General features: G+C 49.4%; 1 protein-coding gene across 3 annotated transcripts; it reads left to right on the top strand.

Moving 5' to 3' along the window:
- Positions 1-1,698: 1,698 nt before the first annotated feature.
- NR6A1 (nuclear receptor subfamily 6 group A member 1) lies at positions 1,699-22,278 on the top strand. Of its 3 annotated transcripts, none has more exons than XM_042830778.1 (9): positions 1,699-1,741; positions 7,619-7,849; positions 9,975-10,030; positions 11,945-12,102; positions 12,978-13,205; positions 13,777-14,031; positions 18,328-18,449; positions 20,451-20,603; positions 21,606-22,278. In XM_042830778.1, exons 1-9 carry the CDS (start codon positions 1,714-1,716, stop codon positions 21,692-21,694), a joined length of 1,320 nt encoding a protein of 439 aa, XP_042686712.1. In that variant the 5' UTR covers positions 1,699-1,713; the 3' UTR covers positions 21,695-22,278. The 3 variants fall into 3 exon arrangements, with proteins under 3 accessions (XP_042686712.1, XP_042686711.1, XP_042686710.1); XM_042830777.1 differs by lacking the exon at positions 1,699-1,741 and adding an exon at positions 3,654-4,440 and having other exon boundaries at positions 12,981-13,205; XM_042830776.1 differs by lacking the exon at positions 1,699-1,741 and adding an exon at positions 3,655-4,440.
- The last annotated feature ends 3,048 nt before the right edge of the window (positions 22,279-25,326 follow it).

Raw genomic sequence — 25,326 nt, 5'->3', positions numbered from 1 at the left:
TAAGGCTGCTTGGTTCAGACAATAGAATTAATCTATCTTGTCTTCCTTTCCTGCCCTGTGCCCCATTCACAGCTCAGCCTCTCATCTTACAGAACCTTTCCAGATTTCAGCAATTATTTTCTGCCCTGACATTATGGATATGAGTAAACTGTGACATAAGTGTTTAGCGTGAGTTTGGAGCAATTTGGAAGACTTGGGCTGTCTGGCCAATTACCCTTTTCCCAGCATCAGATTTGTCTATACTTGCAGCTCTACATGGATTTGCAGGATTTTTGCCATCCTGCAGTTTGAGCTGCTCCAGCAGCAGTGTGAGCAGCGTTACGCTGTCCCCAGAGCCAGCTGCTGTGTGTCAGACCACCTCAGTGCTGTGGTGCTCTGCATTCTGCTCACACATCTCCGAGGGGGACCAGGAGCAGAGCGGGGCACTCATGTAGGATAAAGAATGTGGAAATTTTGGAGCAGGCACGATTGTGAGCAGCTGTGTAAACAGCACGGCCGGGGGCCGGGCTTACCTTGGCCGTGCGCTGGGGGTGTGGATAACAGGCTCCTTGTGCAAGCCCTGCTTTGGTAACCTCTGCAGTGAGAAAGGAGAGGTCAAAGCAGAGAGTGTGTCAAGGACCAGCGCAGCAGATCTGCAGATTTACAGCGCCAGCACAGCAAGGCCCTCGGCAGAGCTGCAACGCCTTGCCACCACCTCGTGCACCTGCTGCGTGCTGTGGGCAGGGTGAGGGGTGGGCACGGGCAGGACTCAGCAGAGGGATCCGGCCCCACCAGGGCAGGGTATGGGGCTGTGCTGCACCAGGGGTTATTGGCATTGCTGGATGTCACCAGAAAGCAATAAAATGTCAGGCTCGGGAGTAAGTGAAATACGACCTCTTTTGTTGCCTCCGTGACTTGTTTGCTTTAAGTCGGCCATTTCTCAGCATGGCTGAGCCCCTCAGGAAGGGGAGCAGGCCGCGGCTTCGCAGCTCAGTCAGTGGAGGCGAGCGGAGCGTGGCATTACGGAAGCTTTTTTGGCCGCTCTTAAATGCCTCGGCGCGGTGAGCAGCGGTCCAGGCACGGGAGCACCGCTGGGCACTTATTGCCACGTTCGGACCGCGGCCCGACTTTGCGGCAACCCCTCGGCGGCGCCACGCGCAGCCCCCCCCCCCCCCCTGGGGGCGGCGGGGGCGCCGCCACGGCCGCGAGCCCGGCGGGCCGCACGAGGAGCGCCGTTCCGCAGCGGAGGCGATCGGCGCGCTGCTGGTCTCGCGGCCTAAAGCCCGGGACCTCGGGGAGAGCGAAACGCGTGCGCGGCGGACGGCGCCGGGCTGCGCTCGGCCGTAGCAATACCAGCGACACCTGCAGCGCCCCAACCGCCGGGCGCGGCCGCGGGGGTTCCGGGGCGGCGGTTGCCGCGCTTCTGCCAACGCGGGTACGAAGCCGGGGCTCGGTGCCCGGCCTCGTCCAGCAGCCCCAGCCCCCCGCCCCGCGGCGCTGCGTGCTCGCTCTGCCCGGGGGCCGCCCCCGGCCCGGCCGGCAGCGGAGGAGGCCGAGCCCCGCCAGGCCCCGCGCTGGGGGCCGCCCGCAGAGCCCCGCGGTGACATCACGGCTCGTTAGCATAGGGTCGGCCCGCGGGCGGCGGGCGATGGCCGAGGCGGGGAGCCCGGCCGCGCCGCTGGCCTCGCTCCGCGCCGCCGCGACCATGAGGCGGCCCCGCTAGGAGCCGGGGGGATGAAGCGGGACTCGACCTGCATGGAAGGTGAGGCGGGGCCGGGACGGACGGAGCGGGGCCGCCTCGCCCGGCGCCTTTGTTCGGGGTCGCGCTGCCCGCGCTCCGCCCGGCTGCGCGTTGCGGGTCCGGAGCGGGCGGTGGGAGCGGGGAGCTGAGAGCCGAGTGCGGCCGCGGGCGGCCCGAGCGCGGCGCTTTGTTGCGCTCCCGCTGCTGGGTTACGGCGGCCCGGCGCTCGGAGCTGCGCGGCGCGCAATTAAAACAAAATCGTTTGTTCTGTGGCTTGATTTGTTTGTACTTGAAACTTCCTAATCCGTTGGACCATCTGGAAGAGCTTTTTTTAGTATCGTTAATTACGGATGGTACCGGGGTCATGCAGGCTCCCGATAAGGCAGCTCCATCCCCCCGGGACCAGCGCTACTTCGCAGATATTTCACGGCTTTTTTTTTCCCCGTGATCGAAGGCGGTGGCAGAGCCCCACTAAGTGCGCTTCGGAGTCGGGACAGAAATACTTCGTGTGAAAGCGTTAAAGGGAAACGCGTCGGGTGCTCCCGGCCCGAGCTGCCTTGTGCCGGGCCTGCCTTCCCTGCGGCTCCCGGCCGGCCTTCCTTAACCCGGCTCTGTGCTCGTTCGTCCAGCTGGTCTCGGTAGCGCAGTCATCGTAGGATGGGAAGCTGCAATCTTGCTGCTTTGCAACTTATCAATTTTAAAAAATGGTCTCAATCAGATTTTAATCAAGAGCACATGGCCGTGCTGGAACAGCAGAGTTTTTTTTTATCTGGGTTTACAGAAAGTTGACGGCTGAGGAAGCAGAGCTCTGTGCTGATGTGCGCACTGTGGGCAGAGCTCCCCCCGCAGCAGCTGCAGGCTGCCATTCCCTGCGCTGGGGCACAGTTTGGTGAAGTGGGCTTTTGTTCCCAGGGCTTTGTGCAGCTGGTCGTGCCGAGCTGTGCCATGCTCGTTGCCACAGGCTGTGCTCCAGGTGAGCCATACGGCACTGGTGGCAGCCCTTCAGCTGGGACGTGTGTCCCTGCATAGAGTCACGGGGTTCCCCTGACTTCTGGGCAGGGGATTTCTTTTGGTTAAATCCTTCTGCAGAACAAATCGATATGGAATACATCTGTATGCGTTGGTTGCAGTTAGTGGGTGAGGTAGCGCACATAGGTGCACTGGCTGAGCACTCTGTGCCTCCTTAGCATGACATCTTTTTACATTAAGAAGAAAGGCAGCAGGCTGCCTCTTTTCCCCCCCTTCTCTTTTCTATCCTGAGGCTATTAACCTTTCCTATGGTTGGTGTCAGCTCCCCAGGGCGATGCCTGGGCCCCAGCAGCTCAGTCACTGTTTTTCTTGAAAGGAAAAGAAAGTGAAAGAAATCGCTAGGTAAGAGAAAGGGGAAAAGTGATCTCAGCGAGTCTGTTGGTGTTTGAGGCATCATTGGAGGGGAGAGGCAAGTGAGGTTTGGGTGGGATTTAACACGTGTGAGCTGCCCTCCCTGTGCCCCTGGCAGCTGGTGTGGAGCAGCTTGGGAGTTCAGCGTGCTGAGCAGTGCTGTGAGCCCAGAGCTCCAGGGAGAGTGAGTCAGGAAGCAGAGGAACGAGATGTGGTGGTGAAGATGTTAAAGCTATTGATAAATTGCAGTGCTGAGTGTCATCTGTAATCTTCTTCTCAAGGGGACATTTTCTTTGCTTTAAAGTGTGTTCAGTTGCACAAGCTGGAATTTCTGCAAGCTGCAGCTTCCATCATCGCTTCTCAACAAAACTAAATCTCAATAAATTCCCTTTTTGGGATCCCCAGTGGGGGTTTTACATCTTCTTGCCTCGGGTGTGGAGGTGTCAACGTTGCAAAGCCCTGGTGTTGCAGGCAGTGCTCTGAGCGTGTGCACGTGGGCTCTGTTTCCTGGCAGAGCTCTCACGGCAGCTGGAGCTGCTGTGCTTTTGAGCTGCAGAGCATTTCTGCAGCCCTGGGACTGCTGGCATCTGTTCCCCTGCAGGCGTGGTGCTGCCAGCCTGTCCCGAAAGCAGTGAGCGATGATGGATGCTTGCTGGAGCCCGAACGCAAGTCCCAGCACTTTATTTGCGCTGTATTTCTCTGCTCAGTTGTGTGCTTTGATGCTTTCTGTACTTGTGTTTTCTGTGCTTGTGTACAAATGTGCCCAGAAAGTTGAGTGCTGTGTGCTTCAGTAGGAATCTAAGGTATTTCCTCTTGAAAATTCACAGGGATTTTTTTTTAATTTATTTTTTTGGCGTTATCAAGAGTACTCATTTCATTGAGGGAAAAAGTAAGTCTTTTAAAAAACAAGTGCACGGCTTCTCCCATGCAGACAAGTAGAGGTCCCCCCCACTCCCTCGCACTGTCTGTGTGACTCTTGTGTAACATCATGATATTCTTGTAGAATTTACGTTGTATTAAAACGCGGTATGAAGCCTACCATGACCTTTGAAAACAATACATCCTTTAATGTGGCTTTGGGGAGGGGTTAGTGAGAGAGTAGCCATAAAAATCTTCAGGGTTCAAGATGAGGTTGAGATTTTTGTGAGTGCTTTTGTCGTGGCAGCAACTGTTTGATTTAGTGGCCCCTGCGACAATAGGTGGTGAGAACAAAGCCGGAATATCCCGCGTATGAGCCGTTATGTGTGAGACCCATCAGGAGAGCTGAAAGGAAGGATGTTTCCAGATGAACCACATGCAAGCCATTTGGAATAACTCGTTATCGGCGGCTTTGGTTCTTAGTGAGTATTGTCACGTGTGGCTGTTAACACCAGAGGAATTAGTGGGAGGAGGGAGGGCTTCTTTGCTTCAAACAGTTGTTCCTACTGTGTTCCCGTGAAATTTCAAGGTGAAGGGAGCTGAGGGCACCCCAGTGCAAGGCTGCTCTCATTCCACCTGTGCTTTACAAGCTCTGTAAGGCTCAGCCCCAGCGATCCCGGTGTTGGCTCACAGGAGGATCTTGCACTAAATAGTGTGAAAAATAATAGCAGAGGTCAGGAGCTGGCAGACCCGTAGGCTGCAATAGGATCATTGTGACCTGACCACAGTTCCTGCAGGATTTTTTAAATCGCTGGAACTCTCAGGCACTTATTTTCATCCCGCAGTTTTGTTGGAGTAGCAGCTTACGGGGTACATGGGCTTCTCTTTCTTTGATCCCAGGAGGTTTGTTTTGTTTTGTTTGTGGTGTGTGCCACTGTTCTATGGTGAATTTTAATCTGGAAACGTCCTGGTGAGGAGTTTTTGCAGCACGGCACATGCAGCTTGAGGTTCCAGCAGCAGTGGGGTTGCTCACACCACTGCCTGCTAAGTGGGGAAATGGGCACTGTGAGGGAAGGCCCTGATTCCTGGCCGCTTTCATTAGCCGTGCTTCCTATGTTCTCTTGGCGACAGCCCTATTCTTCCCATAACAAAAAGCTGTGCCTGGAAATGAGCCCTCATTTAAATCCCCACCGTTGGCTTGCAGCCCGTGTGATGGCAGTGTGTGATCGCAGTGCTGTGCGGCGTGCGAGGGGAGGGCAGTGTGGGTTTGCAGCATTGTGCAGAGTGTGAGGCTGCTGCAGGCCGGGTTCGCAGCTCTGGGAATAGAAGGGGTGAGGAATGGAGCTGAGTGCTGCATGGGGCCACTGCTCAGCCCCCTCAGCTACCAGGGAGCTGGAGGTGGAGGTGATGCAGTTCCAAATTGGGGTTTGCTGGGCCTCCAGCGAGATTCCCGGCCTGCTGGGAGCCCCACGGTCGGTCCTGCTGCCTCCTGGGGCACATACCTGAGCTGGTCAGTCCTGTAGAACTGGGAGTGCTGTGGAGCAGCGATGACACCACAAAGGCTTCTTCAGTTAAAGTTTGTGTTTCCTTTGCCTAGGCCTTTATTTTAAGTTTCTAGAACAATCACAGTGACATCTGTGAACTTGCATGCTATTCATTGCTAAGTCTGAAAAATGACTGCCAGTTGGTTGTGGTTACTACTGGGTTTGAGCAGAGAGAGGCACGGATGAGAACAGCAGCTGGCTTAGATTTTTGGTTGGCTCGTGGAGCTGAAAACTGGTTTTGTTCCTGACCCTAATGGGCTTGGCTCATTTATTGCTATTGAGCTCAGGTGTTCTCTGGTAGTAAGGAGCTACCCAGAGGTTTGTCAGCTGATACAGATTTCGTGAGGATTGGAGAGCACCTGGCTGTGGCTCCTGTCCTGCTGCTCCAGAAGGGCCCTGGGCAGTAAGGCTGAGGCACAGCCTAGGGGTAGCGCTCTGCTGGGGAGCTCCTGCTCCTCTCCTGCTCCTCCAGCTTTGTTCTGTGTGTGGTAACTTCCCCAGGCTGCATGCTCCCCATCTCCCTGCTGATTTGAGCTGTAGCTATTATGGGAGTTTCTGGAGCAGATTCTGTTGTGTGATTTGAACCCTAGGCAGCAAAGGAGCGATTTCACACATCAGGCCTCTGGTGGATGTACATGCTTCCCTCTGCCTTTTAAGCAGTTTGCTCTGTTGTGTGAAGGGCTGAGGCTGGCTGCAGGAGCTGGGTCACAGCACTCATCCCTGGAGCTCCGTGCAGCCATTGCCACCTCCTGGTGTCTGTGGAAGCTGCGGGCAGTGGTGCACGTCCGTGCGTAGTTGTGTTGAGGCTAAGAAATACCAGAATGAAACCTTCTTAACCAGCTCCCAGAGGAAACGCAGCACAGTGAGATGCAGGTGTGCGGTTCCCTGAGTCCTGTGACCAAAACCCACACCGAGTTCTTCCCATGCCTTGCCAGGGTAGGGTGCTCATGTGTTCACATAATGAATGACACTTGGGAAAGAAGCTGAGTGAGGGATGTGACAGATGTACGTGTCCCACTGCACACAGGAGTAGTGCCCACCTGCTGAGCGCGGCTCTGCTGCATGGTCAGGACTTTGTTAGGTTAAAGTCCTGGGGCAGGAGACGTGGGAGAGGTTCCTCTGGGCTGTGGTTGGTCAGCTGTTGCTGCATAAGGCTGAAGCAATTTGGTGCAATTTGCTGCCATCATTTTAATGCAGTTAACTTTTAACATGAAGCAGGACTTAGACGTCCCTCTAGATAGTGAGCATACATCTAGGTCAACAAAATTGGTTGCTTTAGCCTTCTTTTTCTTTCCCATTTGACATCCATGTCTATGAAGATTACCATGTGCTCACAGAGGTTCCTGCTGAGCAGTGCATCATTCCGCTTTTGTCTCAGAGGGGGTGTTACAGTCTTAAGATATTGAATTTAATATGACAGCTCCTGTTGCTGGGGGCCCATACGGTTTACATTTTTTGTCATCCAGAGGCCTTCCAAAGGTTTAGAAAAGGAATAGTAAAATCAAGTTGTGGCAGCTTAACCTCATGATCATTTTGGCATTAGCACTCAGGATGCGGTGCGTGCGATGGGTCTTTGCGGAGGTGGCCGTGTCTCCGTGTCCCCTTCCCTGCCCCCATCCCAGTGCTGCCTTCCTGTGTGCAGTGCAGCATCCTGCTGGTATCTGCCAGGCGTTCTGTGCTTTCAGTGCAGGGGCCTGCTGTGCAGTTTGTAACCCAAGAAGCACCCAGTTTTCCAAACAGCTGTACGTTTCTGATAAATCATGACTAAAAAAGAGAGCATTTCCAGAGGCTGTCTTTGAGACAAATGTGAGGTGTACTGTTCTTTGTTCTTGCTGTCACTTATTGAGAATTCCTGGATTTGAATCCTGTGGGATGCGGTCAGCTGAGATGGTTTAGCCATAGAGCCCTGCGTACTGCTGTGCCTGGCAGTAGGGCTGGCTGGTGCCTGGGCTGCTGGGAGAGGGGTTCCAGCATGAGCACCTGTGAAATGAAATTCTTTTGGGAAGGTTTTGGGATGTGGCCACAGGGGCAACTCCAGTCCCACTGGAAAAGATAAGATGGCTTGGTGCAGTTGTTTTGTTGACCGCAGAGCCCTTTCTCTTCTCTTCTCTTCCAGATGACCGGGTTGATCAGCGAACCTGCCTGATCTGCGGGGACAGAGCTACGGGTCTGCACTATGGCATCATCTCCTGTGAGGGCTGCAAGGGGTTTTTCAAAAGGAGCATTTGCAACAAGCGGGTTTACAGATGCAGCCGAGACAAGAACTGTGTCATGTCACGCAAGCAGCGCAACAGATGCCAGTACTGCCGGCTGCTCAAATGCCTCCAGATGGGGATGAACCGGAAAGGTAAAGAAACGTGAGCTTGGCAGTGGTGGAGTTCTGGGTGTGAAACAAAAGTTGTAGCTAATCTCAGGCAGAATCACCCGTAGCCTTTTCAGCGTAAATAACCAAAAATTTTATTTGCCTGAATAAGCAACCATGTAAATAAATCTTGGCCTATCTCAAAATTTTTGGTTTGCCTTTCTCCCACCCCTGGCCCTAAGGCAGGCGGAGTCCCTGCTCCTCCCAGCTCAGTCTTGCACAGGTGGGAGCATATCTTGTCATCAGAATTTTATAAATGGGAGTATTTTATTGTAAAACATCTGACTCTGCTGGGAGTCAGCTGAGTCTGCTCTCCCTTGTGCAGGGCCAGGGGCTGTGGCAGCCGTTCCAAAGCCTTCCTGGTCTTTGCTGCATGCCCCCATTCTGTGGAGAACACCTTATGCTCTCCCGCAGGCATCCAGTGCTGCTGTCTGTCCTGGCACCAGGCGCAAAGCTGCGTGGCATGGGGCAGCGCTGCCATCTCCCGGCCAGCAGGTCTCTCGTCCTGCAGCTGCACCTTCGTGGGGATGGGACACAGCTGCTCGTGGGCGGTTATTTAGGACTCTTTGCGAGCACTTCAGGATTGCTGCATGCAGCAGGGTTTTGGAGCTACACCTAAGCATTTGCAGAGTTCACAAGGTAGAAACCTCCCAAACACACAGTGCAGTTGGTGAGGAAGGGACAGGCTCAGCAGGGTCCTGCAGTGAGTCCCGTGCTGCCTCTTGGGGACAGGCTTGCCAATATAAGAAAATTATTGCATAATCAAGTTGCAAAGTTACTTCGTAACTAGATCTACATTTTTGAATCCAGATAAGCCATAGAGCTTAACTTTTGAAGGAACTTGCTTTGAGGAGAGTTTGGCTGCCCTGCCTGCCAGAAGGAAGACAGCTCTCCTGGACAATATGTGTTTTGAACCAGCCAGCCCTCTGGAAGCCTTCTGATGGTCTACCAGCAAACCCAAACACCTTTTTTGCAGCTTACGCAGCTAGCGAGGCTTACAAAACTTGCACTTAGGCAAAACATCTTGAACGCACTGTAATCTGGGAGACAGGGGAGTTCCGAGACAGAGCTATAAACAGCAGGGCATGGTGTTAGTCAACAAAGGCTGAGTTGGGTATTTATCTTCACTGATATCCATACAAAACATCTCAGAAAATAGAAGGTATTGCCAAGCATCTCCAGGTATGGTACAAGAAATTCCTGCTACAGGAATTTTCACTTAGATTTTCTCTAGTTTTCTGCTTCTGGAGAGCCCCCCCATCCCCATGCACTGTACAGCAGGGACAGCAACAAGGTCACGGTGCAGCTGGGAGAGCCTGCTGCCAAGTCTGCCTGGCTGCTGGGAAACAGCTTGGGCCCTGATAAACGTGGGGATGGGGATCAGGTGGAGAGGAGGCACCGCAGACACTGCTTCCGTGGGGTTGCTGCGGTGGGAGGAGAGCTCCAGCAGCACCCCTGTAATTGGGCTTCACTGCAGCTTTCTGTAATTTGATTAAAGAGCTTTCTGAACGCAACTGCTGTATGGAGCCACCGGGCTGTTCTTCTGAAATGAAACCGCTCAGCTCGGTGTCGTCACTCGAATTTTAAATGGGTAGTTTGTGTGCAGCTAACTCGGAGATTGCTTTGGGAGAGCTGACCCTCTGGAACAGCGGCAGTGTGAGCCAGCTGCAGTGAGGTGCTTTATCTCTGTGTTGTCTACAGCATCAGCGCAGTCTGTGCGGGTGCAGCGGGCCTGCACCGGCCTCATGGGCTGAATGGAGTAGACTGAGACGTTCTACTGTTCACGTTTCATTTTCTAGTATTGAATTATTTCAGGAAGAGCAGTAGGGTTGCTTTCCATATGCCATCCCTCAAATTAATACAAAATTGTCATAAAGGACTGATCGTTCCTTCATTCTCTGTTGCTCGAGAATCTCGCTTAACTCTCTGAGTAATGTTTGTTGCCACAGAAATACGTTGCTCTTGGGGTGAGGATCACTGCGCTGCAATGCACTTTAAGCAGAATTAATGTTTTAAGACATAAAAATTGTTTTAAAATAGTAAATAAGTATCTTTTTTTGAAATACCAAATAGCATTGTTGCTTACCAAGATTTGGTTGTCTTCTTTCAGCAATCAGAGAGGATGGCATGCCAGGAGGAAGAAACAAGAGTATTGGACCTGTCCAGGTGAGCACATGCAGAAATTTCTCCAGGGCTCTCTGTTGTTCTTGTTCTGTTGACCTTGGCAGTCATTTCTGCAGCAGCTGGGTTTCTCCCTGCTGTGGCTGGGGAAAGGCAAGCAGCTGGCCATTTTGGGATGGGGAAGGTGAATAATTTCTGCAGGAGGTGCATTTTCCAAGTGCTTTGCTTGCCATTACTCCTGGTTCTAGCTGCTGGGAGCCAGTCACGGGCAGCACACCCTGGAGTGGAGAAAGAGGCACTGAGCGCCTTTGGGAGGACACAGGGGCAGTGGTGCTTTGGCAAAGGTCCCCCAGACATGTCCCTGCCTCCTGCTAACACAGCAAGGGTTGGCCACCCTGTCTGCTGCAGGTGCATGCCACAGTCAGTAGGTTTGTAAGTAAAGTTCAGCTCTGCTGTCTGTGGGAGAGGACGCATTGCAGCCTTGGGGCATCATGGTGTGTGCCTGCATGGGCAGCCTGGGATCCCTGCACTGCTGCTTGAGCCGTCAGAGCTGCTTGTCCTTCGTGAGCAGCACAGGGACCTCAATCCCTTCAAAGCTCCCAGTAAATCTTGTAGGCTGTGCACTGCAATTTCTTAAGTTGTTGCAAGAGGAGCTCCCAGTAAATGTCTTGCTGATTGATGACATAGCTTGTCTGGAGACGTCTTGTAAAAAGCGAGGTAATTCAGCACAGCAGCCTGTACTGTGTGTGTGAGGCATGACGGCTGTTTCCAGCTGGCTTCTGGAGAAGCAGTCTTTAAAAAGTTTACAGTTTATTTTAATAAAACAGAAAGAACACCAAAAGCATTTTCTGAGACAATGTACTTATGAAAGCACTACTCACTACAGTGCAAAATGAAAAACATGAAAAGCCAGGCAGCCAGGAAGTGCAGATCCTCTGTGACTGACCAAGGCAAGAATTCCTGCAGCCCCACTGGCTGCCAGCAGTGGAAGGGAGGCAGCTCAAATCATAATGAAAATCATATAGCACTTTCTGCTGTTTGCAACCATCATATTTATATTGTTAGTTTCTGATTCTTAAAGTCCACGTGGGTCTATCAAGGAAGAACAAACTTTTATTTCTGGCCAGGTGGTGACTCAGTTTTTAATGCCTCTCTGCAAAATGCAGCTTTAATAGAAGAGTGGCCTCTGCTAGTCACAGCAGGCCCTGGCCCTCTGAGCGCCGTGTGGTTGGTCACTGCTGAGCCATGGATCATGCCATCAATTCCATGTCCTGGTGTGCAGCTCTTTAATTATTGCACTCTTCAGATGTTGTACCTGGTAAGCCTAGTGTGGTTGTCTAACAGTTTTCCAGGGCTGGAATAAACTGTTTGAACAATGTTAGGTACTTGAAAATGATGTTCAGAGTTCACTGCCCTTTCTTGCATCATGGCAGTGCGAGGTCTCCCCATGCACAGACAGCCTCGCTAAGAGGAAATACAAAGAATTAATCAAAAAAAAGCTCAAAATGTGGATGTTGCGTATTCCTCACAACTGATGTAACTTCCCCAGGAGCATATGCAGCTCCTTGAAGCGTTGCACCGTGCTCAGTACTGAGTGATGCTGTCGATGGACTGGCTGCAACCGCTCTGTGGTTTTGCGCTCTTTGACAGCGGCTGATTTACGGCGCAGTGCTGTGTGTGTCTGACATAATCCCTTTGTGTGTCCATTCCTCTCTGCTCTGTTACTGACACTTGAATTGTACTGCTGGAGCTGAAGGTCACCGACATCAGCTGTAAATAGAATTTTTTATGTGTTGTTAAATGTAAAGGGAGAATGTGGTGTTTGTAGCAACAGTGAAGGGCAGGCCGGCTCCAGCCCCGCTCAGTGCGGCGGGCGTTCGCATATGGAAGCTCTGCCTTGTTTTCTGTTCAGTGGAAGTAGCAGCTTGGCACTAACTGCACTGATCTTATTTCTGAAAGATATCGGAGGAGGAGATTGAAAGAATTATGTCTGGACAAGAATTTGAGGGAGAGGCAAACATGTCATGGAGCAACAATGGAGACAGCGACCACAGTTCCCCTGGAAATGGAGTTTCTGAGAGCAACCAGCCTTCACCTGTGTCTACTCCATCTTCAAGGTGGGAATTAACTCTGGAAGAGTTTCATCTTGTAATAATTCTGACTGTTTCCCTGAGTGATGCCTGGGGTCAGCGTAGGAGAAGTTCACTGGGAATACTTCTGTGCGAGCTGAACGTGCTGCACATCCTTACGTCTCTAAATGCACTTTCAGGAAAGCAGTAACTGGATTGAGAAGTACTGAATTGAGAAATGAAATGCTCATGTTGAAATGAAAAAAAAAAAACGGCAATGTTGAGTTAAAATGTTAATAATTGAACTAGAGCTCTTAATTTGTATTGATTTTATTTTTTTTCCTGCAGATTATGGAGAATTGATTAGCTTTCACTGCTCGATCTGTATAAGCTCTTTTGCTTTTCTGTGCTCAGATTTTGAAAATAAATGGATTCCATTTAGGTTACTAATTGGTGGTGGTGTTTGTGAGCTACCAGTTAGTGCTGGCCTCTTGATTCAGCATTGGACACAGCAAGGATCTCAGGCTTGCAGTCCATCTGCTTTCAGTTGTACTGTAAGCTAGGAGGTATTTGCTTTCCCTGCTGACATGAACTATTTAATTTACAGTCACAAGTTCTGTTCCTTTAAGAAAGCAGGAGTGGAAGTGCTCACTGCAGTCGGGTGTCTGCTCAGAATGGCTGCTCAGCAACTGCTCCCAGCACTTTGCTCACAGGAACTGGCCGGAGCCGCGCTCAGCACAAAGCACCCGATCTGCACCTCAGTTATTTCCAGTGTAGGATTTAAACACAAAGGGTTTTTTCATTCTTTCATTGAGGTCTTTTTCTTTTCTGTTTTAATCCATATATTCTGTAGATGGATTTTTAACATTTTAATGAACGAGGCAGAGTTTTTTTAGTATATTAAAAAACTTTACCTTTTCCAGTAGGTCCGTGGAGCTGAACGGATTCGCTGCACTCAGGGATCAGTATATTGGGACGCCAGTGTCCACGCACTATCAGTACCTCCCGCACCTTTTTAGCTATTCTGCCCACTCGGCGCTGGTGCCCCCCCAGACGCGCAGCCTGGACCCCCAGTCGCACAGCCTGATCAACCAGCTGGTGTCAGCGGAGGACCTGGAGCCGCTCGGCACACCGATGCTCATTGAAGACGGGTGAGTGTGCAGCCCTGAGCTGCGCGTTTCAGGCTGCGCTGCCATGAGCTGCCGTGCTGCCTGGGGTGCTGCAGGTACAGGGAGCCTGGGGAGCTGCTGCAGCCGCATTGCAGGCAGCAATGCAGAGCCTGTCCTGTGGCGGGGCCGTGCCTGTGGCTGGCACTTTGCGGAGTAGTGCAGTCTGTACGTGCTGGGCTGAGGCTGCGTGGCAACGGAGTTCAGTGGTTTCACCCCGAGGTTGCACTGGCGATGCACAAGGGCTGGTGACAAGCACCACAGCTGGAAAAGTACATGGGACTGGAGTGAAGTGGGGTCAGCTTGCTGGGACCACTTGCTCTGTGCCCAGGACCTGCAGGTGCTGCCTGGGGTGAGCCCAGCTGCAGACGTTCTCCTCTGGCCCCAGCAGGCACTGGCAATCGCTGCTGCTGCCGCCAGGTGACACTCTGGGCACCGGCATTCCGGGTGCTCGCACACCAGTTCTGGTGACATTTTTCTTGCTTTTCAAGTGCCTTGTTAGATTGTGTCATTCTGTGTTTTTAATTTTATGCCTTCATATTAACTCTGCCTGCAGGTATAAAGTGACTCAGGCAGAGCTGTTTGCATTGTTGTGTCGTCTGGCGGATGAATTGCTTTTCAGGCAGATTGCTTGGATCAAGAAGCTGCCATTCTTCTGTGAACTCTCAATCAAGGACTATACCTGCCTGCTCAGCTCCACCTGGCAGGAGCTGATCCTGCTTTCCTCGCTGACTGTTTACAGCAAACAGATCTTTGGTGACCTCGCAGATGTCACCTCCAAGTACTCGCCCTCTGACGATGAGCTGCACAGGTGAGGTGCTGGTGGGAGTTCTGTGCTGGCGGTGTGTGCTTGAGACTTCATATGTGGCAGGCTGTGGTAGTCAGTGCTGAATGAAGGCTTCTTTTTGCAGGGAGGTGTAGGATGTTTCCTTTCCTTTTGGTCATGCAGCTGGAGTGGATGTCCTGTGATTTCAGTTTGTGGTTTCTGTTGAGACTGAAAATTTTTCTGCTTAATCTCTGTGGCTGTTCTGTGTTTCTCAGAGCGTGGCAGATTTCTTCTTAATTTTACCTGAACTTTCTCTACATCCTTCTTTAAGGATTTTTGCTACATGTTTTAAATCCATTTTTTTATTCTTATTTCTTTCATGAAAGTTGTAGAAATCAAACCATGAGGGAAAAAAAAAAATGCAGTGTGAGTGTAAGTCCCCTTTTAGCTTTTGTTTTCAAGCTAACAGCACTAACAGCCAGAGAGGCTTCTGGCTGCCTGAGCAAATAGCTGGACAGAGACTTTCTGGCTATTGGAAGAGAAAAGATGTGCTGGTTGCATCATCTTGAGGGTGACTCTCCTGTAGCAATGCCATCTCACTTCAGCACAACCCTACAAACCAACTTTATTGCGGGGAGAATGAAACAAATTAATCTGACACTGGGTAACCCTGAGATACAAAAGGTCTTATTGAAAGATTGTTTGGGCAACGGAAAGATTGTTCACAAAGCTAGTTGTCTTTATTATCAAAGTGTTCGTTATTAATTGCCATTTCATTGTTTTGATTTCATAAATGTAAAGATGTTGCAACTTAGCTGTTGTTTTTCCATAATCTGTACTATCTGATGCTCTGAGTAACCTGCCTGTCATTTATCATTTTGGCCAGGGTGTTGGGTTTTCATGCCTTTTTTTTTTTTTTTTTTTTTTTTTTTTTTTTTTCTTCCTTCTGTAGTCTTGGTGCCACACAGATCCTTTTGGCAGCAGTCAAAATCTTACAATATCATGATGAAATAGGCAGGATTTACCTAGGCTGCTGCCCACCTTCTGCTTTATCATTTGCTCTGTTGGTGCTCTGCCTGTGCTGGGCTTGGCAACATTGCAGGAGTCATCGGGGGATCTAAATGTTTAGTAAGGAGAGATTTAGAATACGTCTCTCCCCTCAGGTCATCGTCTCACCAAGCAGTTCCTTGAGGTTCCTTTGTGCATCTCCCTTCACCCCTTGGAGACCAACTTGCTGAGGGCCACAGGGGAGGTGAGGGCTGGCCACAGGTGCCTTGTTTCCTGGGGCAAGTCCCTGCTCCATGCTCAGCCCGGCTGTTGCCATTCATCCTGTGCCTGGTGCTGCTCCTGCAGGGAGCAGCGTGGGTCAGAGGGAAGCACAATAACACTTGTTCCTATATTCATCCTTCCTTTTGTTTGCACTGTCCTGGTCAGAGCCTCAAAAGAGAAGAGTGTGTTTCATTTGGAGTTTGTGATAAATACGAGCGGGAGGGAAGAAAACAGGACAAAGGAGGAGCCCTCCCCCTTCGGAAAGGGCGATTCAAAGCCCGTAGCCTCAAAAGTCCTTCAGAGGAGATCTGTGCACATGGGTGAAAATAGGCATTCTTAGGAGTGGAATGCTGCTGTGGTCTCTTCTGATTTAGCTTTTCAAGTATCGCTAATTGTCATTAAGGAAAATAGGAAAATGCACACCAAAAGCCATTTGCGGGAAGCTGCACAGATGAGGGCTGAGTCTCTGTTGTCTTTGTGGCAGCTTCTCCATAGTGAAACTGCCTGCATGTGGCAGGGGGACATACGCTCCTGACAAGCTGTTTCCTTCGGATTTGTGAGGAACTCATGAAGAGAGGTTTCTGCCTGGAGAGGTTTCTTGAAGAGCTTCCGTTTCCTTGGAGAACTCCAGTGCTGATTAGTGGTTATTGCAAAATGAAGTTTGATCTCACAGCCGGCTGAAAACAATTGCTGTGAGCTGTGCTGGTCCAACTCCTTGGGGTTATTTCAGTATTTTGCAAAATGACAGGAGCAACTCTAATGCTTAGGTAGGTGGCAGTGAACGCATCGGATGAGCTCCTGAGTCTTATTCCACTCTAACAGCAGGCTGAACGTTCTCCTGGGCTGCTGGATCAAATGTTTTCTTTTATTGTGCTGTTTTCTGTAGGTGAATATGAAATGAATGGATTCCTGACCTCTCCCAGCACTCTTCTGATAGCACTTCTCTTCCCCCTCTTCCCAGCTGATCCTGATAACCCATAGCCAGAAACTCGCCTGGTATAAACTGCGAGGAAAGGTGTGTGGAGGAGTTGGTCCTCGGGAAGAAATAGGGCTGTGAAAAACAGAACAGCTTTGTTTGAAAGGGGGAGGAAAGTATGCATGGAAAACTAAGACAGTTCAACTGCAGGAATGAGAGAAGAGCTCTCCTGGATTTATGAAGTGATGAGTGGCTGGTAAAAATATGCATGCTCTAAAAACAATTAAACTCCACAGACAACTGAGTGGTCTTTGTGCTCATTAACTTCTTGAGCTTTGCAATCTTGCACCTGCAAGATTTTTAATGTCAGCTTGAGAGCAAGAAAACTTGTACAACTTTAGATTAGCCGACAAGGCTTTCATCACTTACAATATTACTTTCCTGAAGAACTGACCCGAAGTTCAGATAGCTTGTTTTCACTTCTCTGAGGCCAACCTCCACCGTGCATTTTACAAATAACTTTGAAGTAAACAAACATACATGCCAAAATAAGGTGTTATTCACTGAGAAGAGTTCTATTTTCGTTCTATTCAGAGCTGACTTTCTGGCTGCGCTCTTATTCTTTGTGCGGCACAATGGCAGAGCGCAGCTGAGGCTTCCCGAAACACTTCTGTCCCACTTCTGAGGATTTATGCAATACACGGTTTCTTTGAAACCAGTGATGTTGTGGTGAGAGGCACTCAGCAGAGGCCGGTACTGGCCATTTGCACACGTGGGCAGTGCCTGCAGGCACCAGAGCTGCTCTGCACCCTGCAGCTCGCTGCTGCTTCTGCCCTGCAGCATGGGGCTGGGTTCTGTGCCCTCAGCTCTGTGTCAGGCCATTTCCCGGGGTGGAAGGGCGCTTTCCCTCTGCGACGGGCTGCCCTCTGCCACCTGCTGGGTCCTGGCTTCTCTTGGCCAGGGTGGGAGCTCAGAGGGAAGCCTGCAGCTTGTTTTTAACAGACTTCCTGTGTCTGAGGCTGACGGTTTTTGTGGAAACATCTCATCCCCCTCCTGTTTATAGAACTTCGTGGATGTTTATAGTCATGTGTATTGGACTGGGCTCCCCCACAGGACTGTATCTCCTCACCTGCTTGCTTTGAGCCCATGCTGCTGTGTGACAAATAGTCCATCTCTGTGTGCTGTGCTGACAAACAGCAGGGCGGCCGTGCAGGGAACTGGGAGCTCTGAGTGCAAGCACCATGCGTTCAGAAGCAAACACACCTCATAGAGGGAGAACTTGGGACTGGCAGTAGTGATGGCTGCAGGTGCCAGCAGTGGGCCCATGACAGCCCTCACTGGTGGCAGTGCTGCTGCCGTTGGGTTTCAGAGTGCGTGTAGAAAGCACAGTGACTCCTGCATGGCCTGTTTGGGGGAAGGGCTTCAGAAGGAAATAGCCTTCCTTAGACTGCATGATTAACCTCAGGCATTGTGTCTGCAGCCTGGAGTTCCACCTGCGTTAACCTTGGTTATTTGTGTTTTGGTGCATATTTGTATTTCTGAGGAGGGTCCTGGCCTTACTGCAGTCTCACCACGAGAAGCTCTCAGCCGAGGAAGACGAACAAAGCATAATGGGCAATAAATATGGTTGTGTGGAAGTATGGAATCTTTGTTATTTACTCATGGGAATTTTAGGGAGGTGATGGCTGCTCCTCACCTGTCCATTACATAATCGGGGAGCGTTGTTGTGCTTGGGTCAGTGTGATTCTGTGATGTTAAATCAAATGGCATTACACAGATGAAAGAAATTGTGGGCACTTCTGGTGTTGGAAATACGAAGTGAAGGAAAATGCCTGCCCCGTGAGGTGGGAAGGCACTGTCCTGATGGTGACCTGGGGCAATACAAGTGTAGAGAGGCAAAGCAGCCTGCCTGTAAGCATACGAGAGGTAACTGCATGTTCCGTGCTCCACTGGACAGCTGGAGCAGGGTGGGGATAAACTGAAGCACTTCCTTCTACTTCCATTTAACAGTCCCAGCAGACTTGAAGCAGTTTTGGTGAGGGTTTTTGAATACTGTTGCAAGATTTAAAAATCTCTGAAGTTACTAAGATGAGCTTCTTGCTTTTGTTATGTGGACTGTGCCCCAAATATGTTGATATGTGATCTCTGTCCTCCAGATTCAGCGAAGAGGGAATGGAGGTGATGGAGCGGTTGATCTACCTCTTTCGCAAATTCAACCAGTTGAAGGTCAGCAACGAGGAGTATGCATGCATGAAAGCCATTAACTTCCTAAATCAAGGTGAGTCAGTGAAGAGAAGGAATCAGTCCTGCTGGAGGAAGGACCTGAGACCCAGGGATTGATGTGGGCTCTGCAACCCCTCTGCTGTCGTGCAGATAGCAGACATCTGTGTGAGGAAGTTCTGAAGTGAAGGAATGCTTTTGCTTGGTTGCTTTTATTGCCTTTAAACGTAGACACCAAAGACAGTGCTTGTGCCATACATACAGCTGGAACGTATCTGAAATGTTCATATCAGAGTAAGAGTGTAACAGACTGGTAACATTTGTCTGGAGAACATTTGGGTGGCCAATTTCTTACCAGCTGCTAATGAACTTTTCACCAGTCATCTGGAATTGACATTGGTGTAGATAACTGTTTAGGCAAATCAACAATTAATTTGCATGATTTCTTTCCATAGTAAATAACAATCTTTCACAGATTCCAAACTGAAAATGCATTTGTTCGTCTGCTTGGGGGGGTGGCTTTGTAAAATTGGTCTTCCCTTCGTGGAGTTTTCCTGACTCTTGAAGGGATTTACCTTCAGGATTTTTGCTTAGGTCACCTAGTTGGCTTCCTATTTAGAGTCTTCGTCAATATATTTTCCTATTCCTAATGCTAAGTCTTTAAAGGGGGAAAGAAGTACTTATGTGCAGGCAATGGATTCTGCCTAACGAGGGATGGTATCCTCCTGTTGGTTAATCACTGTATTAGAGCCAGCAGCTCAGCCTGTTGCAGTGCCCTTGAAAATCTTCAAGTAAGTCAGTGCAAAATGAAATGTGGGCTAGTTCTTCAGCATGTGAGGAGATCCTGGTCCGCTCTAACAAATGTGGTGGGCTTGAAATAGTTTGGAATCAATAGGTTTGTTGTGATTCCCTTTCCAGTAGTTGGTTGTTGCCATTTCATGTCTGTGGAACCTCTTGAGACACTCCTTTATTGGTGTGTGTGCATGAACGAAGACATGTATGGAGAGGAAAATGCTTAATAGATGGTGCTCAGCTGTAATTTTGGAAATAAATGTCCCCAGAGTTTTTCATACTATGAAAGATGGTTGCAGTCTGTAAAATGTGCAGAAAACTCCCTCCTCCCCCACTCATTTTCACCAGGAGATAATGCTGACGCTTCAATGTGTGCCCGGGCTCAGATTCCGGTTTGCTTCCCTGGGCAGTTTCCTGACACTTCTTTAGCTGTCTCCATTGTTTTCCAAAATGTATTTTCATTAACTTCCTGTCTTCTTTTATTTTTAGTTGAAGTTTGCAATTTTTTATGTGACATACCTGAAAATTATTTTTAAAAGTCAGCTTTTGGGCAGCAGATAAATGCCTCTTCCGTCAGGTTGTCTCACAGGGCTGAGCCCGCAGTGAGGGTCGCGTAGTTTCCGTATCCAATGCGTTGGATCCCCCCAGGACACCCAGCAAATGTCATTGATCACGCTGAAAGGTGGCAGTGGCACTTCCTGCCACGCTGATGGCTTGGGAATGTCCATTTTCCTTCGTGTTCATTGCCTGACATGGATAAAGCTGAATTTTAAAATAAGAACTTGACAAGTTTGTAAAGCTCGTTTGACGTAATTCATAAGCAGATGGGAAGAAATATGATGATACCTTGAATTACAGTCAAAAGCTTTCCTCAGCCAAGATGATACAACCAAAATCACCGTGTTTCTGTCTGAGGAAGTATTACATTGGATCCGCTGTGAGGACAAAACCTTGACATGCAGCTGCTTTGCAGAAGCCAGGCAGGGATTTAAGGTTGCTCGAGCTGTTATCTGTGAGGGGTGCCCTGAGCACTGAAGATGAGCAGGTTAGGCCTTCAGCTCTTCCCTTCCATGCCTTTGTGGAAGGAGGCTTTGTGCCCAGACTCACCGGCACGAAGTCGCTGTGTAACTGGGCACTCAGCCTCCAGAACAGCGACCCAGATTAGAGTTTTAGAAGTCAGTCTGTCCTTCCTGAAGAAGCATGAATCTGCTGCTGTTCTCAGACGTTTTCCTTATGTTTTCATCACTCTGGTCATATTCTCTTTCAGACATTAGGGGTTTAACCAATGCATCCCAACTGGAGCAGCTGAATAAGCGGTACTGGTACGTTTGCCAGGACTTCACAGAGTACAAATATCCACACCAGCCAAACCGTTTTCCAGATTTAATGATGTGTTTGCCAGAGATACGATATATTGCAGGTAACTTCTGAGCTCTTCCCCCGCTGCGATCGTTTGATCTAGTGATGAAATCTGCTTTTGAAAAAAAGTTAACATGTGAGAATGGAATCCTTGCTCAGGGTGCTGGAGGGTGTTCATGTGAGACCTCGTTCTGTTCAAGCCCTGGCTTTGAGGCGGTCTCTGCCACCCCCAGGTCGCTCACCCAGGCTGACTCCTTGCCATGTTGTCCCGCTGTGCCAGGTACATGTGCTGTGTGCTCATGTTGCCCCGCTCCCAAGGAGTTAGGCCTCACCCCCAAAGTGCCCACGTTCAGCATTTCACTCAGGCTCGTATTTTATTTTCTCCCCTCCTGCTCGGCTCAGAGGCATTTTGTCTCAAGGAGCACTGAGGAGTGGTCCTGGTGTGAGTTGTGTCAGGAGGGGCAGGGAAATCCCTGCACGCTGCCTGGGACGCTCAGTGAACAGGGCAGCAGCAGACCTGCAGGTCCCCCCTGCCTCAGCTGCTCTGGGCCTCAGCACCTCTGAGACATGCAGGTGAAGTTCCTAGCTTGGTTGTGCCGCTAATTAGATCTGCAGGATCTGGTGTTATTAAGACATCGTTTGTTCCCAGATGTTACAGTGAAGGAAGATGCTTGTCTCCTTGTGTCAAGGCTCAGTGTGCTTCGTCCTACCCTGTTGTAACAAACCAGATAATAATCACATAATAGCTCACGTAATTTACTCGCTGAGATCAACAAGGGAGTTTGAGGAGAGACAGGATTTAGTCTTTCCCAGTTTCTATAAATACTGCTCCATTGTGGAGAAATCATTTTGATCTGACTTTGCCCATTTATTTAGCTTTCATTTCAGTAAATAATAAATCCTGTTGTGCCCAAATGGGTATCAAATGTCTAATGTAGCCGTAGGATGATTAACTGTTTCTCTGAAAGGTTCAAGGTAAAACCGTCATCAGTGGAGCTGGCTTAGGTGTCTCTCGGAAATCTGATTCGGGAATGGCTGCTAATTCTGATCTTTTTCTTAACAGGAAAGATGGTGAATGTCCCACTGGAGCAGCTGCCTCTCCTTTTTAAGGCCGTTCTGCATTCCTGCAAGACAAGCGTGAGCAAAGAGTGAGCCCAGCTTGGCCCCGGCCCGTGCCTTACTGTGTGCCTCAGGCAGGGAGCGGGCTCACCTCCAGAGGATGGGGGAAACACCATCAAGGCAGGAGGGAAGTGCTGAGACAGGGCAACGGGTGTCCCTGCCATTGTAGCAAGAATCTTTTGTTTGGGTTGTTTTGTTTGTTTGTTTTGTTTTTTACTCTTTTTCCTTATATATTTATTTCACGACAGAGTTGAATGTATGATCTTCAACACGATGCACATGGTTCTGTATGAATGCAGCAGATGCATTCTCCAGCAGTTTACAGAATGTGAAGATGTTTAAAGTTGCAGTGTTTGTTAGGGTTAGTTCTTTTGTATTTTGGGGCTGGGGACTGAGATGACTAAGACTACCTCAAGGAAAGATGCTGTTCGCACACTGCTCTTTTCATGATTTGTATCCAGAAGTGTTTGTCATAGAATGCAAACTGCCTCATTGACAGAGCTGTCAATATTCCAGATGGACAATTTTGGAAAAGGGGGTGTTAGAGAAGTGCCAAGCTTTTTTTTGTTTGTTTAAAAACTAAAAAAAAATTAAAAAAAAAAAAAAAAAAAAAAAAAAAAAGGAAGAAGACAGGGAGTGGAGAAGAAGGGAGGTCTGTCTGCCCAGTAGGTTTCTTTTCCTCCAGCAGTTTTCAGATGCAGGTGGTGCCTGCAGTTTTCTTGAATCCTGCCACCAGGATTGCAGGGCTCCCAAGGCAAGGAGGGCTCTCACCCTCATTCCGGCGATGGTGAGCTGCCCTCCTCCCCTAGCCTCCCCAGCTGGGCTGCCATTGTTGCTGCAACACCTTTCTGTTGGGTTGAAACTGTGCTGTCGCAGCTCATAATAGGCTCCCAACATGGCAGCAGTAAGGTACTCTTTTTGAGAGAGTGAGACCTGTCATTCTAATTGCTTCCTTAAAGTCCATTTTAGGTTCATAAAAACAGGAAAAACCTACTGAGGGAAGAGGCAGGGTTGCCCCTTTTAGTGTATTCCCCCAAGATGTCATTGACTACTGAGGAAACTTCTGCATTGCAGCCATCAGAAGCAGCTCATTTATGGGAACTGCTAACTTATCCTGCAGTGAAATGCAGCCTGCACAAGGGTGAGAAAGGACTCCAGGATCCTCTGGCATGGCTTTCTCTGCTGGACTCGGGGAGTGTGCACAGCCCATAGTTGTATCCTGCAAGGACAGTTTTATTGTTTAGTGGAATCCCTTCTTTCCAGAAAAAATTGGTATGACTACAGAGCTTGGTAAGCTGTTTGTCCCAGGTGTTGGGTTGGGCTTTTCCATCCAGCAACCTCCGCACCACTTCAGCGCGTGGAGGAATGGCTTAATTTAATTGCTCCATCCCGGCGTTTGGCTCAGTTTGAATATCTCGTGGGCAATCTCATGGTGTCCTTCCCATAGTGGTGGTGGGGAGTTTAGGGGAGGTGCTTTTATTTTGGTTTCCTTCATTAGCTGAGGAAGACGCAGTCATCCTAGGGCCACGCTACCCTGGCTGGAGTCCTTTCCCTGTGTCCTTACTGTGATCTTTTGAATGCTGTTTTTAAAATACTCTGGGAAAAACCTACTGTCTGCTCAGGGTAGGAGGATCCAGTTGCTCCCTTTCTGTCTTGTCCTGATAACAGCTGCATATTGCTCAAAAGTACTGAAGCTGCTATTAGATGAAGACGAATCTGATGGTGAACGGGAGAAAAATGTTGTTCACCAAAGTCACCTTTCCTTCCCTGTACTCATTCTGTGGAAGCCCAGGAGCCCTTGTGAGACTGGCTTGGCACTCTGGGTTGGTCAGCAGCGATGTGGGGCACCGGGTGCCGCCTGGAAGCCCTGGCTGCTCGCTCAGGCTGCCCCTTGGAGGTGTGCTGCTGGCTACAGAAGGCCCAAGGAGCACTGCTTTCTTTGGAATTCTGCCTGGGAATTTTCCAGCTCGATGGTTTCCCTTTTCTAAAAGTCCACTAGCTGTTCATTTTTCGCTATTTAAATACGAAGTTACGGGTAACAGCTGCTGGGACCAGCAGCAGTTCAGTTTGATAGAGCTTCACAAATCCAAAGCTGGTTCTGTAAATCTCATTTACTTTCTGACTGTAAAATGAGACAGGCACGTATTTCTCAGGAAGGCCTTCTGCATATGTCGTATACCTCAAGTGTAAATGGGAAGATTTTAGTTTATCTGTTTGTAAGTTAGAAAGTATTTCTTCGCTTTTAACTTTAATTTCCAAATAGCTTGATATAATCTTTTTATTACGGGTTATCTTCTGACTTGCTGTTCTATACACTCAAAGAATTGTTGAATTGAATAGGAATAATTTTATTCTACAATCACCAAACTTGTATAATCTGCTGATGAATGAGAGTTAGTTTTAATAAGTGTACATAAAAGCAGTCATCTTATTGCCAAATACCCAACAAAACCAATCTGTTTGTTATTCTGAGTTTATCCAAAGTGCTCCCAAGACTCAGGCTGCACCAACAACAAAACCCCTAAGTTCACTTAGGATGGTAAATGGACAACACGTGTTCTTTCTGCTGTATACACCAGATTTTGTAAAGGTCCATTGGCAGCATTTATTGTAGGGAGTGGAAGATCCTTACTAAACTGACAAGCAAGGGAGAAGTTAATATAGCAAACCAGAATGTAACTCACTGGACAGTGATTCTTAATACCTTCTGCACCGAGTCCTCTAATGACTTGTATTTTTTAAACAGGGTAAAGTGAATGTGTTGCTTTGCAAACTCAGGTATTATGAGAAGGTAGGAATGTAGCTAGAAATGTAGAGACGTTAGGTCAGTCGCTAGATGTATTTGTGAATTTGGTTTGAAGGACACCCTGGAAAGGTTGGAATTTTTGTTCCATTCTTCACGTAGCATTCGGTTTACAGGGCCTCATATTTTATTTGTGCTTAATGCTAGTAGGGGGAAGTTCATTATCTTTGGTATCTATCTGCTGTTGCTTATCTGACCTTCTGTCATAGAGGAATCAATCAACAATAATAGTCTTTGGTAGAATTTTCTGCCATGACAAGTCAATTTTTATCCCCGATTTGAAAGATAAATTGGCTGACTGACCCCCTCCTCTCCTTCATAGTATTTGTGCAAATGGAAAGCTGAAGAGTTACTTTTAATCCGAGCAGAGATCTGGGACATAAATTTGAAATGCAGGGGCTCACCTTTTCAGAGGAGCTCTGCGTGGGCATCTTGCTGCTGTTTCACAGCTCGCAGCTCATCATCAGCGGGGAGAATAGAGCAAAAATTGCTGCTGCAGGCGACGGGGGTGAGACCCCAGGACTTGAGCAGAAGCTCTGACAGCCGCTGGCTTTCCTTCCCCTGCTTGCTTCGGGTTGGGCTTCCGTCCCATGAGCAGAGCCGTGCCCCTGTGACGTGTCAGCAGCAAGATCTTTTGAGCTGTGTGTGGCTGCCAGGCCGCTCCGAGATGCCAGGAGCCTTCCTGACCTGACGGTCCTGGAGGTGTCGCAGTGGTGCCGGCCCCGCAGCCATTTTGCACACACGCCAGCTGCTTTCTAAGGGTGAGGCGTGCTGGTGGCTGCCATCTCCCTCGTCTCACCTTGCTGCCCGCAGAGGCGCTGCGTGCTGTGGGATCCAGCTGTAGGTCTGCAGCGTTGAGCTT

Source organism: Centrocercus urophasianus, unplaced genomic scaffold, assembly GCF_019232065.1.
Source record: "Centrocercus urophasianus isolate 14NV4802_14NV808 unplaced genomic scaffold, USGS_Curo_1.0 seq_34, whole genome shotgun sequence".
In the NCBI taxonomy this organism is placed as follows: Eukaryota; Metazoa; Chordata; class Aves; order Galliformes; family Phasianidae; genus Centrocercus; species Centrocercus urophasianus.
This window is presented reverse-complemented; position numbering and strand designations above follow the sequence as displayed.

Bases quoted from the DNA above. Each gene is read 5' to 3' on its own strand.
- NR6A1 (XM_042830776.1), top strand. From the start codon at position 4,386: ATGAACCACATGCAAGCCATTTGGAATAACTCGTTATCGGCGGCTTTG. The intron at 12,103-12,977 runs GTGGGAATTAAC...TACCTTTTCCAG, and splicing joins GTGTCTACTCCATCTTCAAG to TAGGTCCGTGGAGCTGAACG. The intron at 13,206-13,776 runs GTGAGTGTGCAG...CTCTGCCTGCAG, and splicing joins CCGATGCTCATTGAAGACGG to GTATAAAGTGACTCAGGCAG.